Source organism: Juglans microcarpa x Juglans regia, chromosome 2D, assembly GCF_004785595.1.
Source record: "Juglans microcarpa x Juglans regia isolate MS1-56 chromosome 2D, Jm3101_v1.0, whole genome shotgun sequence".
Lineage (NCBI taxonomy): Eukaryota > Viridiplantae > Streptophyta > Magnoliopsida > Fagales > Juglandaceae > Juglans > Juglans microcarpa x Juglans regia.
The window spans coordinates 15,376,091-15,392,112 of NC_054596.1; the positions used below are offsets into that span (position 1 = coordinate 15,376,091).

Sequence of the window (16,022 nt, forward strand, 5' to 3'; positions counted from 1 at the left end):
TATTTTAATGAAGCGACATGCTTGCATTAAATGATTGTAAAACAAGTTGTAACAAAGTTTTAGGTATATTGTTGTCTATAAAGAAATGAGTTGTACTATCTAAAAGTAGATCAGAAAATATGAGAATCTCCTAATCCTATGAATCTTGCCATTTTAAAGCTTAGTCATATTTATTACTTTCAAATTCAATGATAGGAATTCTAAGGCGTTAGTATTTTTAACTTTGAAACTCAATTATCATTTATCATCTAATTAATATCTATAAGTAATTTGTTACAAAATCATGGGACTCAAATCCTTTGTTTTTTTTTTTTTTTTTTTTTTTTTTTCAAACTTGCAATTGTCGAACATTCCTCAACCAACATTATTCAAGGCTGAGTAATGTTACATGTCACACTTTCATCCCATTAATATTTTAAAATATGGCACTTTTTTTTATCACTATTGAATCATCTTTTATTATAAAATAAAAATAAAAAATTAATGGTCAATGTCATCTCATCGTAACGGAATAAAAATGGTCTTATATATTATAATATCCTTACTTATATATCATGATCATGTCAGTTAAATTGCTGTCTTAATTAATAATCTATGTAAAATAGGAATTTCTTTGAATTCTCCACTTCAATGTTCTTGTAGAATATTCAATTAACGTCCTTCGAAATCGTTAAATTATACTTAATTTGCATTTTTAAATTGTTATTTCTAATTGGCAATTTTAATTTCAAGATATGTATGATGATGTTTTTTTTAGTATTACATGTCAAAGAAAATTATTAACTTATAATAATTATATAACTTTATAAAAAATAAAAGAGATTTTAAAATTAATTGATTTTTTAATAAAGTGATATTGATTATATAATTATAAAAAAAATTGTAAATAAATCAGGACGGTTATGACATTAGACTTGCATATATTGCCAATTTTTTTTTTTTTTTTTACAAAAGAATACTTTAACTATAAAAAAAGAAATTATAAAATGACGCATCTTGATATAGATCTATATCAAACCATGTGACACACGTGTTTTTTTCTGTGTAAATCAATTTATTCAATTCTCTTTTTACTTATACCACGCACGCATGTTTTTGTTTGGTCGGTAAGGACTAGGCACATACGTGTCGCAACCATTTACGTATGTGCCATCGTGTTAGATTGAAGTGTCCGACGTGAGTAATTTTATATATAATTATAAAATAAATAAATATTACTTAATTATTTAAAAAAAATAAAATTTATTATTAAAAAATTAATTTTTTATATAAATTTTATATTTTATTATTATTTTTAATATGCGGCAGATACTCAATTTACAGTTATAAATATTTTTTCTGTTTAGAAAAATATCAATTCTCCCTCGGGTTTCTAGTTATTTACTTAAGAAACCCTCACCACGTGCCTCACGTATTTCAATTACGTACCCCGACTGACCATTTGCTAACTGCCTGCCTGCACACCACGCTTGAGCTTGCCGTTGACTGTTGAAGGCCGAAGCAGTAGCAGAAAGCCCACCCACCTCTTCTTTCGCTCTTAAACCATTATAAAACCCCCCCCTCTCTCTCTCCCAAAAATATGCGCGCTCTCTCTCTTTCTCTCTGTACAGAAAGAAGGAGGCGAAGAAAGAAAGAAAAAGTGAGAATCCAACACAGAAGAAGAGAGAGATTTATAGAGACACAGGGCGCTCCCGCAGACGCAAATTCACTTTGCTGAACAATGGCTCTCTCAAACGCCGCCACTCTCTCCTCCAAATCCCTTTACAGCAACACCCACCCACTCTCTCAACCGCACCTCCAACCCACTTACTCTCTCGTCCCCACCACCAAAGCACATGATTCCAAGCCCCTCGCTACTCGCATCTCCGCCGTCCATGCTGCAGAGCCCTCCACGAAGCAGTCTCCGCCGCCCGTCGCGGTCTCTCCTTTGAAATGGACGGTGGAGAGCTGGAAGTCCAAGCCGGCGCTTCAGCTCCCTGAGTACCCGGACCAGAAGGGCCTGGAGACGGTATTGAAGTCGATCGAGGCCTTCCCGCCCATTGTGTTCGCGGGTGAGGCGAGGCACCTGGAGGAGAAGCTGGCCGAGGCGGCCATGGGCAACGCCTTCCTCTTGCAAGGAGGGGACTGCGCCGAGAGTTTCAAGGAGTTTAGTGCTAATAACATAAGGGATACCTTCAGAGTGCTTCTTCAGATGGGTGCTGTTCTCATGTTTGGTGGTCAAATGCCTGTCATTAGGGTCGGTATTTCTTTTCTTGGACTTTTGAGCTTGTCTGTCCTTGTGTCTGCGTATGTTCTAAATTTTGAATTGTGGGTTTTTGAGAGTTTTGGGCGGGATCTTGTGCTGACTACATATGATCATTGTTAGATTCGATGATTTTAGTTTTTGGTATCGGCTTGATTATGTTGAGAATTATGGTGGTTGGTCTGTTTAGGTTGGAAGAATGGCGGGTCAGTTTGCGAAACCCAGATCGACTCCATTTGAGGAAAGGGATGGAGTGAAGCTGCCAAGTTACAAAGGGGACAACATAAATGGTGATGCTTTTGATGAGAAATCAAGGACTCCAGACCCCCAGAGATTGATAAGGGCTTATAGCCAATCCGCGGCGACTCTCAACCTTCTTAGGGCCTTTGCCACTGGAGGATATGCTGCAATACAGAGGATTAGTGAATGGAATCTTGATTTTGCGGAGCGCAGTGAGCAGGGAGATAGGTATGCTATGTTAAACCAGTCTTGGTTTCTTTTACCCATTAGTAAAAGCACATTTATAATGTTTTAGCTTTCAGTTTACACTCAATGAGCCTTGATTGTCTGACAATATGAAAGTGATCTTGTCCAGAAAGCATACCTTAAATAATCAAACTGAGCTATTGATCTTTCTTTTGCTCGTAAGTGGGGTCGTTGGAGCTTTGATGATTTAAGATTCACTGAAGTATTAACAAGTTCGTTGGTGGGATGGCTAAACAGGTACCAGGAATTGGCTCACCGGGTTGATGAGGCCCTAGGATTCATGGCTGCTGCGGGACTTACTGTTGACCACCCTGTAATGAGGACAACTGAATTCTGGACGTCCCATGAGTGTTTGCATTTGCCTTATGAGCAAGCACTCACTAGGAAGGATTCAACTTCCGGCCTGTACTACGATTGCTCTGCTCACATGCTTTGGGTTGGGGAGCGTACCCGGCAACTGGATGGTGCCCATATAGAGTTCCTTAGGGGAGTTTCCAATCCTCTTGGAATCAAGGTATGCGTAACTGCGGTTTTCTTAACCTTTTGATAGATCTAGTTATCATTGCTCATTATATTCTTTTGATAAGTAGTTATTGCTCATGTTAGACATCCATAATTTCATCACTTGGATCAGATGGGACAAAGTATAAAATTGTTAGTTGTCTGTGGTATCTTAAAACCTGGAAATTTTGTACGAGTGTCCTGGGATGTCTGTAAAGTGCTAAAACTAATCTGATTATAATGACTACGTCTGTTTCATCCTCTCTTTCCTTATCATTTCTTACTCAACTGTGAGCTCAGTTTCTCTAATGTTCACTCATGCTTCTGGGAAAACAGATTAAAACTTTGCAGCAAGTGCCCTGTTTAGTCTCCCCAGTCTTTATCAATTATTATCATCATCTGTGGTAGTATTACGGCTGACCTCTAGTACATCCTAGAATGGTCTTCCGCAAAATGGTAACTATTACCTTTTCAAAATCAGTTGGTATATGCTAATTAGTAAAATGTTTATACACAAAATTGATGGCAATGAATTTTGTTGATTCTATTTGACTAATTTAAGCTGTTGAGGCTTTAATTCGTTGCACTTGTCAACGAAGAGAAATATGCTATTATTTTCTTTGTGATTGATGCCTGGTACTGTTATAAAGTAATTTTGTTGCTGCGAAAAAAATTAAAATGGCTAAAGGTGAACCTTTTTAATGCAGGTGAGCAACAAAATGGATCCAAATGAGCTAGTCAAGCTCATTGAAATCCTGAATCCCCATAACAAGCCAGGAAGGATTACAATAATTGCAAGAATGGGTGCCGAGAACATGAGAGTTAAGCTTCCCCATTTGATCAGAGCTGTTCGCAGGGCTGGGCAAATTGTGACCTGGGTCTGTGATCCAATGCACGGAAACACCATACAGGCACCGTGTGGACTTAAAACACGTCCCTTTGATGCAATTTTGGTACTATTTCTCTCCAACTTTTTTACATCATTAGACATCATATTGATCACTCATAGTTCTCGAGTTTTAGGATAGCTTTCCTTAAGTACAGCAGTTGGGTGTTTTCCGAAGCACAGAAATGGAAATGTTCAGTCTATTTATTTTTTAATTAACCTTCAAATAGTAGGAAGGAGTACAACCAAATATCTGGCCCCCTGGAAAGATCGGTTTCTAATCGGATACCTAACACAATCTGTGGAAATCAACGTTTCTAACCTTCAAGAGCTAATATGTAGCTTGATTGTCATATATCTAATTAGTAATTCTGTTAGGTAAACAATTTAAGTCCTTGTCATTCTTCCAAAAAACTATTAAAGAGTAGTGCATGTAAAAGAGGCGTCATACATAGAGCAATTTAGCACATTGCTGGTCCTGGCTGGTGAGCAGTCCAAGAGTTAAGGGTTCCACCTGGCAAGAAAGTCCATTTAGTCAACATGATATGGTCATCTACTACACTTTGAGGTGGTTGTATGTGAAACTTTGAGTGCATATGAAACTCTTACCTTTCCTAGAAAATTATCCCAAGTAACATCTAGGTGTAAATAAGAGACCCTCTCAGTTATTTATTTAATTTTTGCCCTTAATGTCATATTTTCTGGTAGGCCGAGGTGCGGGCATTCTTTGATGTGCATGAGCAAGAAGGGAGCCACCCTGGTGGAGTTCATCTGGAGATGACTGGCCAGAATGTGACAGAGTGCATTGGAGGGTCTCGAACAGTTACTTTTGATGATTTGAGCTCTCGTTATCACACTCACTGTGACCCAAGACTCAACGCTTCTCAGTCTCTCGAACTAGCCTTCATCATTGCAGAGCGGCTTAGAAAGAGAAGAATTGGAACTCAACGTCTGCTTTCTTTGAGCCTTTAGATAGTTTCAAAGTACCTCATCATTTCTAGACGATTGGCAATGCTGATTTATTTGGTAGTGAATAAATATGGAATGGTTTGTCTACTAAAAACCTTGTGTTGCAGGATCCATGACTGATTATTGCATGCAATACCAGCAAATCCATGGTCTCCTACATTTAAGATCAGCTGCAAATGCAAGGTTTTTGGGGAGCAGCTTTGTATTCCTAATTTATTTAGTAATTGGGTTTGGGTTTGGTTTCTGTATTTATGTGTGGATGTCGTATGACCATCAGACCAAGTAATCGTTTTAAGATTTTAAAAGAAATAAATAAAAGAAAATGGCTATTATATATATATGTCTTGATTCTTGCATTGATTTGTTGATTTGAACTAGCAATCATTTCATTAAACTAAAAAGCTGTGATCAAATACAAAATTAGGAGGGGTGATATAACCAATACAACACATAGATCGTACAATTAGTATAAAAAGGGTATAAATGCGTACTGGTATCAAGAAAATGGATGGATCATAATATTCCTTGATGATCATGTTTATAAGGAAATAACCGCCATAAAAAGCATGCAGTTTTCGGTGGAGCTTTTCATTCCCTCATCGTTCTTTATATTCTCGAAAAAGAAAGTAAAGAACAAATGTCTGCTCTCGACAAAACAAGGAACAATTAGGCTCGTACAGAAATACTCTCAACTTATCGTCTTATCTCATCTTATTATTATAATTTTTTTAAATTCTCATAAAAAATATAATAAACAATTCAACTTTTTCAAATTTTAAAATAATAATAATATTAAAAAATAATATTCTAATAATATTTTATTCACTTCATCTAAAATTATCTTATCTCATCTCACTATTCAAATGAATCCGACTGCCATTTGAAAAAGAAAACAAAACTGTAAGTGCGTGGTGATCGAGGTCTAATTTTAAGATTTTGTTTTAAGATGGAGGATATATGATTATAAATCAGCGGGTATACAGATTAGAGAAGAAGTACTCGTGCTCAGTGACTACATATAGGAGACATGACCAATTGCAAGAATAAGAGTCTAGAAATAAAAGACATTCAAATTACACATGCAACATCGATTTTCAAACGTCGCGCGCAGTACTACTTATTGCAAAGAAATTCGACTTTAGTTGCTATTTTGATCATGGCTTAAAGTGATCATCTCGAGTTTTTAAAGCAAGAAAAGTACACTAAATTATAAGTACTAGGGCCTGCATGGCCGATAGATGGTTCTTGACATAATTAAGAAGCCTCGATCTGATCTTAAAAGTGAAAAAAAGAAACGAGGAGATCGAGAATCTATTATATATACCAACGTCCATCATGATCAGTTCGATCGCTTTATTTAATTTATCTCACCCAGAAGTAGTACTACTGGTTATCCAGCCAGTACAGTACTCGTGAGTTTTCTAGCTGTGGGAGAAAAAATACAAAAGAAAATATCTCAGCCGGACTCCACATGAGAAGAGAAAGGGATGGAATTACATGCAAGACTGTCAGTGCCAGATTGGAATTAGCAATAATTATTAGTACCCAAGTTAGTTGCCGACGCGTACTTGTATTTATATGCATGCATGCAGCATGGTAGCTGAAATGCATGCCAATAATTGGTTATAAGCTGAAAATTAGGTATATGCATGCTCCTCCCATGCATAATCACGTGGCCATCTGATCATCAATGCCGGAATATATATATATATATATATATATATATATATAATAGATTTTTCTTTGTAATTAGGTGGAACCACAAATATCACTGATCCGACACATGACATCCAGTACGTACCCTCCTTTACAATTTGGTCTCTCTCTCTCTCTCTCTCTCTCTCTTAAATTAATATATATATATATATGTATATATGTATGCATATAGGGTAGTATAATTAAGACTGATTAATGAATATTCCTACGAAATTAAAAAACAAGATGATCCATACGTTGCACATTTTGGTCCTCTCTTGAACTGATCTTCTTTTAGTTTATATATATATATATATATATATATATATATAGTATGTTTCTTTTGATCCCTTTTCTGGGGGATATATCAGACAGTCCATGTCCGATACCCCACATTTATGCATGTGGGGGTGGGGATCAGATCAACATTTTTCTCAATTATATATGTTTGCCCTATCTGGCTGGCTGCCCGCCCGCGGGGAGGCTGGACCCTGATCTGCATCTACCGAAATTAATTTCCCACAATAATTAATATCAAGAAAACAGCATGCACCAACTGATCCTTTGAACAACTCATGTTCTTCATGACAGATCGTGATTATGTTTTGGTTCGATTAGGTTTAAACGTAGAAATTGCATTAATTTATACATTAATATTATTTGTACGCTCCTACTTCCACCTTAGCTATCTAGTATATATAATATGGTCATGTCCAAGATCCATGGAGTAGTACTACTTTTGCTAATTTGGATACACGATCTCAGGAGGCCGAATAACTTAATTCATCGATCCGGTTTTTTAGATAGAACCGATAAAATTAAGATATATATCAACTACTCTGAGCCACATGCTTCCAACCATCAAACACCCTTTCTTCTTTAATTTCCATCACAACTATATATAATAAAAAGGGTTGGTGGAAGGAGGATCCTTTGTGATGGAAGAGGAAAGGGTGTTTACGGTTGTCATGTGTATAAATATATAAACATGATACACGTGCAGCCTGCAGGCTTGCAGCACTAATTCCACGTACAGGACCGCATGATGGTAAAAGATACGTAGCCCCGTACTGTAGGTTTAGCCCTTGTTACGTCAATTCAATACTGTTTATTTTTACTGATAAGATGAGTTGAAATTAAAATTAAAAAATTAAATAAAATATTGTTAGAATATATTTTTTTATATTATTTTGTTTTGAGATTTAAAAAAATTAAATTATTTATTTTATTTCTCATTAAAAGTTCAAAAAATTATAATAATTAAATAAAATAAAATATTTTCTAAAAACAAACAAAACCTTATTCTACCAAAGGAAGTTGCAGTAAAAATAATTGGAAGCATGCAAGACTACACCTCATCATGTACCCGTTTCTTCTTTGTTTGACTGGACACGATTTCCGATTACATACCATACACAAACGACTCTAGAAGCTAAAGATATGGAACTGATCTTGTACCTTATACGTCAAAAGATTTTATAAAGCTAAGATGCTTAAAAAATTTGATGATCTTTCTCCTAAATCCTACCCACACAAAATAGACCGATCTCCTTGGCTCTTTCTTAAAAAGATTAATAGATTGTTTTGGTATTATATATTAATGGAATCACTTTTAGTTAAAAAAATAATGACCACGCGGCCTATATTTTCAACTAAATTAATGCCAACTTAAAATGGAACAAGATCTTGTTCCCACCGATTTTGTTCTTCCTGGCGGCCCATTAATACAAGAATCTCAGTCCCAAGGCAGTTCACCGAATATAACACCAAACAGAACATCGGCAAAGTTAGTGCTACTTATGTTTAAAAATGCATTTTTTTTTTTCAAAAAGAGAGTTGAAGGTTGCTTTGTGCATCCAATCAGAATGCCAATATTATACGTAAACAGTTCATACCAGATGGAAATGATGATAAAATGCTATCAACCGAACATAACCCAAGCTAGATAAACGAACAACCAGATTAAACTACCGGCTAAACACACCTAACAAGCACATGTGGGTATTCATTCTCCAAAGTCCCCGAGAAATTCAATTTTCATTTTTAACATATAGTTGATTATCCATTAATATAACAGTACATGACGCACAGACAAAAATATCTGGCATTTCATGTTCTCTAGAGATCAATTTTTTTCTTCTTTTTTTGGGGGAGGGGTAGATATATGGATAGTTCCAGGATGTCCTGATGGGACAGCACCCATCAAACATGAATTGTCTAAACATGCAAATGATCTCGCATATATCGTGATGGCCTTTTGAACCTGGGATGCAGGCATCCAAATCGAAAGTCTGAAGATGCAAATGAGCTCCTAGTAGTAAGGCATGTATCTTGTTGGTCTTCTGAACCTTGGAACCTTGCTGCAGCAGATTTGAAGTCCGAATGAACAAAAGCAAGTAGACAAGACCAATCAGCACATTTGTGAACATGCATAAAATTGTAAAATAACAGCTTATTGAGTAACATACCCATATCCATAAGGGGAGTAGAAATAAGGCGGTACATATGGCCTCCTAAATCGGCCCCCCATGTAAGGATTAAAACGCCTTGGTCGATACTGCTTCATCCCAGGAACATTGGTCCTTTTAGGCAAAACCTGAAAACATATATCACACAATCAAGACATACCAACGACAGAAGCCATCAAAATGGAAATCCTCAATTTATGCAATGAGGTTGGCGTTGAAGTCCAGTAAACATTACCTTCAATTGACGACCATGTAATTCAGACTCATTCAGAACGAGGGCCTCTTGAACAGCTTCTGTCTCGAGAAATTCCACATAAGCAAAACCCTTTGGCTGGCCAAATTTATCTGTCAGAATAGTCACCCTGTTTACCGTGCCACAAGATTGAAAGTGTTGCTGCACTTCTTCAGGCGTGCACGCATAATCAACCTGCAAAAAAAAAAAAGAAAAAACCAAAAATCTTAAAGAGAGCAGTGCTATAAAAAAAAGCCAAAAGAAAAGCAAAACCCGGTTATTCAGGTGGGAACAACATAACAAAAAGGCACGAGACTAGGAGAGATCAGTGCAGTTCGCACAGTATAAAACACCCCCCACACCCCAAAAATAAATAAATAAATTCAGGTATTATGAAGTAAACATTTCAAATATATCAATGTTTGCATGTTTGCTCCTCTTGTGAGATGAGATCCGTGCCTGAAAATTCAGCCTATGAAAGCCAAATCGTACCATGACATCCCAATAAATCTAGTTGTATTACAAATGTATCTTTTCCAATTTCCACCACTAACACCACAAACTCTTGATTATTCACAGCAAAATATGATCTAGAGACGACTTATAAAAAAAAAGGATCTAGAGACATACATAACCAAACAATCTGATTCAGAGTTCAGACAGCCCATCACACATTTACCCACATACAATCCTCTTCCTGAATGCTTATAATTCTAACTTGACGTATGTCAACCAAAACTATAACTACGCAAATTGAACATCGGACAAAACTCCAATGTATGATGTATCAAAAGAATGAATGAAAGAAAAAAGATCCACAGACAACTTAAGAAAAAAAAGCATGACAAGATTAAAGTAATTTAGATTTTGATATTCATCAGTATGTACATCCTCAAATCAAACAAAAACTCTAATTAGAAAACATAAGAATGCATAAATTCAATTCATGAAAATCAAGTTTAACATTCATAGAAACTACTGAAATAGCTATCTAGTGATTCATCAGAGCAATTAACAGATATTAGGTCATAAATAATTAAATATATCATCTTTGCGAGGGTATCTGAGAGATGTAGAGATAAAGGCCTAAGTGACATTTTGCCATTTGAAACCCACAGGTAATGTAACAAAAACATCAGTGGATGAAATTTCTGACAACAATGATGCACACATAAGATTTCCTTCGGCAGAAAATCTCCTCTTAATTTTCCCTGAAAGGAACTGACAATTCATCTTTTATTTTCATGCATCTTGGTGGCAAGTGTCACCATCAATGAAAATACTTTTTTTTTAATATAAGAAAAGAACAATTTTCATGTCTTCATAGTGATCTTCAACCTAAGTATTGAAGAAGCAACCTCCTATCATAATCTTTACTAAAAAACATGTATTATATTTCAAAATCTCACTTTCCCAAGTAAAAAGAACTGACAGAATGATCAAGCCATCGAATCATTAGAATTTCTTTTGATAAGTAATCGACCATTTTATTAAAAAAAAAAAAAAAAAGAGCAAAAGAAGACCCAATTGAAAATTGGTGCACAAACAGAAATATATCTTTGACAAATATATATATTTTTTTTTGACAAGTATAACTTTGACAAATGTTTGAATAGCCAGCTCTAGAAATCTAGAGGGCTTTCCTGAAAAATAGAGATACTTTCTTTACTCAAGAATAATCAATGTAATCCATGAAAGAGCTCATAAATATTCTGACAATCAACAGAAACATCATATGTACAAGGAAAAAAAGTGAAAACAAAAATCATATCCGTCAGGAAATATTGATAGTTTTTCATTCAGATGAAAAATTTAAGAAAATAAGGCGACAAGTAAGCAGCAATCTTGTACCCCTCGCGCCATCTCCAATTGAAACATTTTTGGTGCACCACAGACCATCATTGCCAGCAGCAGTAAAGGCTCTGCAACTACGATTGCATGCCCAAGAGTTGCCTTCACTCTTCCAATGAATTAAAAGCTGTCCTCTGATGTTTGGAAGTTGAAGCATCTATATTGCATCATATGCTTTCTTCCATTCCGGCGTTCCAATGGAAAAGATCAAACATTTACATAGAACTTTCAGTTTCATGTCATTTTCCATATTTCACCTTTTCTTTTCTTTTCTTTTCTTCTTTTTCTTACTTTTTTTTTTTCCTTTTTTTTTCCTTTTTTCCACATGTTTTTCTATCTCTTCTTTTTTTTTTTTTTCCTTTTCTTTTTTTGGAAGTTTTTGAGAATTTTTTCCTCAAATTTTTTTTTTTTTTTTTGAATTTTACTCTTGTAATCTTTTTATATATTTTGAAACAAACATGAGACGTTCAATCTCCCTCTATTGCACGCCTAAACAACACCAGAATAACTTTGGCTCACCCACAAACTACAATGAAACCATCCAGCGCTAAAATACCGTCCTGCGATAATAGCGAGACATTATGTCAAATCATGTCTCTAAAGTAGGAAGCATCCACACCCACAACAGCAAAAGAAAAAGAGAGGTTTTCATGTTTCCCAAAGGAATATATACTGAAAATAGTTTCAGGGATGAAATGTACAATTACATCCCCACAGCTTTAATGATAAGCTTATATATAACAATCATACCCCAGAGTTTCGTATCTCAATAAAAGATGAAAGGAGAAGATTGATGAATCCAATTACCTATCATTTTTTATATGTAACTATATATCATTAAACATATCGAAAGTAGACATCATTGCACCTTAAAATCCTAAATCGTCGATGCAATATGAGAAGTTGTAGACAGACAGACACAAACACACACACACACATCACCTACTTCATAGGCATATGGGAATAGGTAATAATTCGTAATAGGTTTGTTTCTAAGTTATATTTGTATACATCTCAGGTATGTTATGGGAAAAACAACAGTAGAAAATATCTACACAAGCAATTAACATACTCTTAACTCTTTGTTTACATGTTGCAATGAAATGTACCAAGTTAATGCCTTATATCAGTTTCACTGGTATGACATCCAAACTGATCTTCAGTGATGCAATATATATGAGAAATACCCTATTTCCGGCAGTAGCTTACTCTATGAATTCATAAACTCTGACCATATGGATGTGTTTCCACCCCATCTCATTATGTGATGGGATCAGGTTAGACTTCTCAAACCCGTCCACATTCATCCAAAGCACAAATATGTGGCTAATTGCAATACAAAATCTATATAATAGGAGAAATTATTTCAGTAGTAAGAGATTTCTTCCAAATCATTTGTAATTTTACTTCTCCCAGGTGATGAACAGATGGTATAAGAAAAATACGAGCTAAAAACTCCAAACATTGTTACAACATTCATGGACATCGTGCTGCTATATTTTACCAAGCCAATAAGCAGCTTATGCCATCAAAGTGAATCCAAATGAAATACAACCAATCTAGACCAATAAGAGCAACTAACATATTTCTATCACTTTTCTTGAAATGCTTATTCACATATCCTAATTGGGTCACACCTTCATTATTGAAAGATATTTTGCAGGCATATCAACACATTATAGTGACAGAGCATGTGAAGACAAGATTTTGCAAAATAATGACAGCAATACTATCATTCCCAAAAGAAGAAAATTAACATCAATTAATAAATAAAATAAAACCAAATTAATAAATAAAATAAAACCAAAGTTTCTCTGAAAGACTAAGCAATTCAAGAACAAGTATTTGAAGTTGCGGACAGAGACCAAGAAAGGTCCATGACAAGACATCATGAATCCCATAAGCGGACACTGTATCCAACTTGCTGATGTAAAAGCATGGCATGCTTTGAAAAGAGCAAGAGTGAAAAAAAAAAAAAAAAAAAAATCATTTTCTCACATTGCCAACAAACACAGATCGTGAATCTGTCTCCTCCTTGTTTGCTAGAGAAGCAGCTGCGCTGGCAGGGTCTGCACAAAACCAGGCACATAAATACTTCAGTTTAAATCATTAAAAAACCACAATAAAAGAATGAAAGTTATAAAAATAGCCTGGTCTTTTAACAATTTTAGTCTTAACGAGATTAAATAAAACCACTACTATAAGTTCATGCTTCATGATACACCGTAAAATTTCATCTGAACAACAATTCAACACCATATCACATGCAGTCAGCTTCAAAATTTAAACCTTTTAGACAGATGTCACTCTACTTCCTCCTAGATCCCCAAACAATAGACATCATGTGAAAAATCCATTTTTCATAGAATAAATAATGCTTGCTACAATCTTCCACCCAAGCAGCCAGTACAGCTTCATTAATAAAAATAATCGCAATTCAATAACACAAATCTTATTTACTTATATTTTCCAACGGCTTCTCAGCAAAGAAAAACAGAAAAGTAAATCGGAATCTCAGAAGTAAAACAACAAAGACAGCAATTCGAACCTTGAACGGCACCCATTTCCTTCTCGACCTTGGCCTGCATTTCGCGAAGTGCGGCGGCTTCCTCTTCCATCTCCTTCAAACGCTTCTTCATCTCGTCCAGCTCCTGCAGCATTACGTACATACAAAAAAACACATCATACACTTTTACAATCACACAATTTACTGGGTATGAGTTTTGATGCACCCCGCTAGGGTTTTTAATGTTTCAAAACAAGATCCATTACAAAGAAAGAGAGAACGAGAAGAGAAAATAAAGGACCTTAACGGCGTCGTCCTCAGCGGTGGACATGTCGACGTCGGCGTGGTGAGAATCCATGTCTCCCTCCATCTCCCCCTCGTCCGGAATTTCCCCTCCGTAGACCTCGTGCTCCTCTTCCTCCATTTCTCTCCCTCTCAAACCCTTGGGTTTCTAGAAAGGGTATCTTACGACCACAATCCCCCCACTAAATATAAGTAAAAAAATAAAAAATATTCGAAGTGTTTAGTTTGTGGCCCACAATTAGAACAATGCCGTTTCATGTGATCAAGGTAAAGTATCATTATTTTGTCCTATAGAGTCTCGTTTGAATTGAAAGATGAGATGAATAGTTTTAGATGAGTTGAATAAAATAATATTATAATATTATTTTTTAATATTATTATTATTTTAATATTTGAAAAAGTTAAATTATTTATTATATTTTGTGTGAAAATTTCAAAAAGTTATAATGATGAGATAAGATAAGATCACTTATCAATCCAAACAGGGCCTAAATTAAATATTTGTTTGGGGTTGTGGTATGAGTCTTAAACAAATACTTAAATAGTCTTAAAATTTATTTAATGAAAAAATTAGGTTATTTAGGTGTTATATATTAAGCACTTTTAATCTCAAATAAGCTAAAATATATATTTAAGAAAAATCATTATTTTGATACTTTTCCTTAAATGTATTTTTTTGAATAATACGAAACGTAATTCAAATTTTAAAAAGATTGTTAATGGAAAAATACTCATACAATTTTAAGATAATTACAACTTTTAAATTTTCAAAAATATGGTCATAATTTTTAAAAATTCAAATAATAATCATTTCTACATTTGAAATCACTTTTTTAATTTGTTTCTAAACAAATGTATTATATTTGAAAGTATTTTAAATATATAATTACTAGACAATAAATAACTTTTTAATAGTAATTATTTATTATCATTAATCAAATAGAGTTATAATCAGAGCCACAGGTAGCTAAAGAAAACCAGGCACTTCCTCAATTAGAATAGTATCAACAATGAGACCTAGAGTTGCCTTGGCAAGACAATGAGCAATCTCTCTCTTTACAAAACTCTCGTTTCAAGCAACCATTGTTGACAAAACATATATGGTGTCTTCCACAAGCCGACCCCTATGATTTAGACTTCCTAATACAGCCATAATGACAAATAGTGATACAGCCATAATAACATCTACTATTTGCTTTGCATCACCTTCCACTTGGAACGACATCGTTATGGCTGTATCAAAAAGTTTACTATTTGATTTAGACTTCACTGAAAATTTCTTAGGAGAATGCCAAGTATTAATAATAGATGGTCTTTGTCCACTGTTGGGTTGTGTTTCCCCTCGAGAGTAATGAAAATCCTTCAAACTTATTTATGCTTTCATAGCCATATGAGTAGGATGGTAGAACTTATCATAAAAAAAACAAATTTATTGAGATTCAATGACACATGCTTGGAGGTATATTGTGAATGGTCCTGGATTCGGCCTAGTTTCGTCATATCTTTCATAATACTCACCGCATTTATTTGATCTTACTGCTTTAATTTTCTCATTTTTTTTAAGTTCTACAGCTACTTTAAAAACTTGAAGTCTTCTAACGAATCTACTTTTCATGAATAAGTTTAATATATCCATAACTAAAATAATAATCAATGAAGGTAATTAAATATTTGTAGTTTTCCGAAATAGCAAGTGTAATAGGACCAAAAATGTTAGTATGTATCAGGTTTAAAACACATTCACTTCTACCAACCTTCTCTTTTTTGGTTTTAGCAATAACCTTCCCTTTAACACAGTTAACACAAGTTTCAAAACTAGAAATGTCTAGTTGAACAAGAATACCATCTTTAATTAACAACTCAATTCTATGTCTAGAAATCAT

General features: G+C 34.7%; 2 protein-coding genes across 3 annotated transcripts; one reads left to right on the forward strand and one right to left on the reverse strand.

Moving 5' to 3' along the window:
- The first annotated feature begins 1,580 nt into the window (after window positions 1–1,580).
- LOC121250501 (phospho-2-dehydro-3-deoxyheptonate aldolase 2, chloroplastic-like) lies at window positions 1,581–5,418 on the forward strand. Its single transcript, XM_041149631.1, has 5 exons — window positions 1,581–2,236; window positions 2,433–2,710; window positions 2,966–3,242; window positions 3,937–4,182; window positions 4,824–5,418. Exons 1-5 carry the CDS (start codon window positions 1,721–1,723, stop codon window positions 5,085–5,087), a joined length of 1,581 nt encoding a protein of 526 aa, XP_041005565.1. The 5' UTR covers window positions 1,581–1,720; the 3' UTR covers window positions 5,088–5,418.
- A 3,369-nt stretch (window positions 5,419–8,787) lies between these two features.
- Window positions 8,788–14,318, reverse strand: LOC121250293 (polyadenylate-binding protein 2). Of its 2 annotated transcripts, none has more exons than XM_041149382.1 (6): window positions 14,138–14,318; window positions 13,879–13,981; window positions 13,329–13,399; window positions 9,483–9,674; window positions 9,248–9,375; window positions 8,788–9,139 (listed from the first exon to the last, which is right to left on the reverse strand). In XM_041149382.1, exons 1-6 carry the CDS (start codon window positions 14,258–14,260, stop codon window positions 9,091–9,093), a joined length of 666 nt encoding a protein of 221 aa, XP_041005316.1. In that variant the 5' UTR covers window positions 14,261–14,318; the 3' UTR covers window positions 8,788–9,090. The 2 variants fall into 2 exon arrangements, with proteins under 2 accessions (XP_041005316.1, XP_041005317.1); XM_041149383.1 differs by lacking the exon at window positions 14,138–14,318 and adding an exon at window positions 11,331–11,890 and having other exon boundaries at window positions 13,879–13,949.
- Between the last annotated feature and the right edge of the window lie 1,704 nt (window positions 14,319–16,022).

Excerpts from the sequence above, each read along its gene's own strand:
- LOC121250501 (XM_041149631.1), top strand. The coding sequence starts at position 1,721 with ATGGCTCTCTCAAACGCCGCCACTCTCTCCTCCAAATCCCTTTACAGC. Across the intron at positions 2,711-2,965 it reads CGCAGTGAGCAGGGAGATAG|GTACCAGGAATTGGCTCACC; the intron begins GTATGCTATGTT and ends ATGGCTAAACAG. Across the intron at positions 4,183-4,823 it reads GTCCCTTTGATGCAATTTTG|GCCGAGGTGCGGGCATTCTT; the intron begins GTACTATTTCTC and ends ATTTTCTGGTAG.
- LOC121250293 (XM_041149382.1), bottom strand. The coding sequence starts at position 14,260 with ATGGAGGAAGAGGAGCACGAGGTCTACGGAGGGGAAATTCCGGACGAG. Across the intron at positions 13,400-13,878 it reads GGAAATGGGTGCCGTTCAAG|ACCCTGCCAGCGCAGCTGCT; the intron begins GTTCGAATTGCT and ends GGTTTTGTGCAG. Across the intron at positions 9,675-13,328 it reads GATCTGTGTTTGTTGGCAAT|GTTGATTATGCGTGCACGCC; the intron begins GTGAGAAAATGA and ends TTTTTTTTGCAG.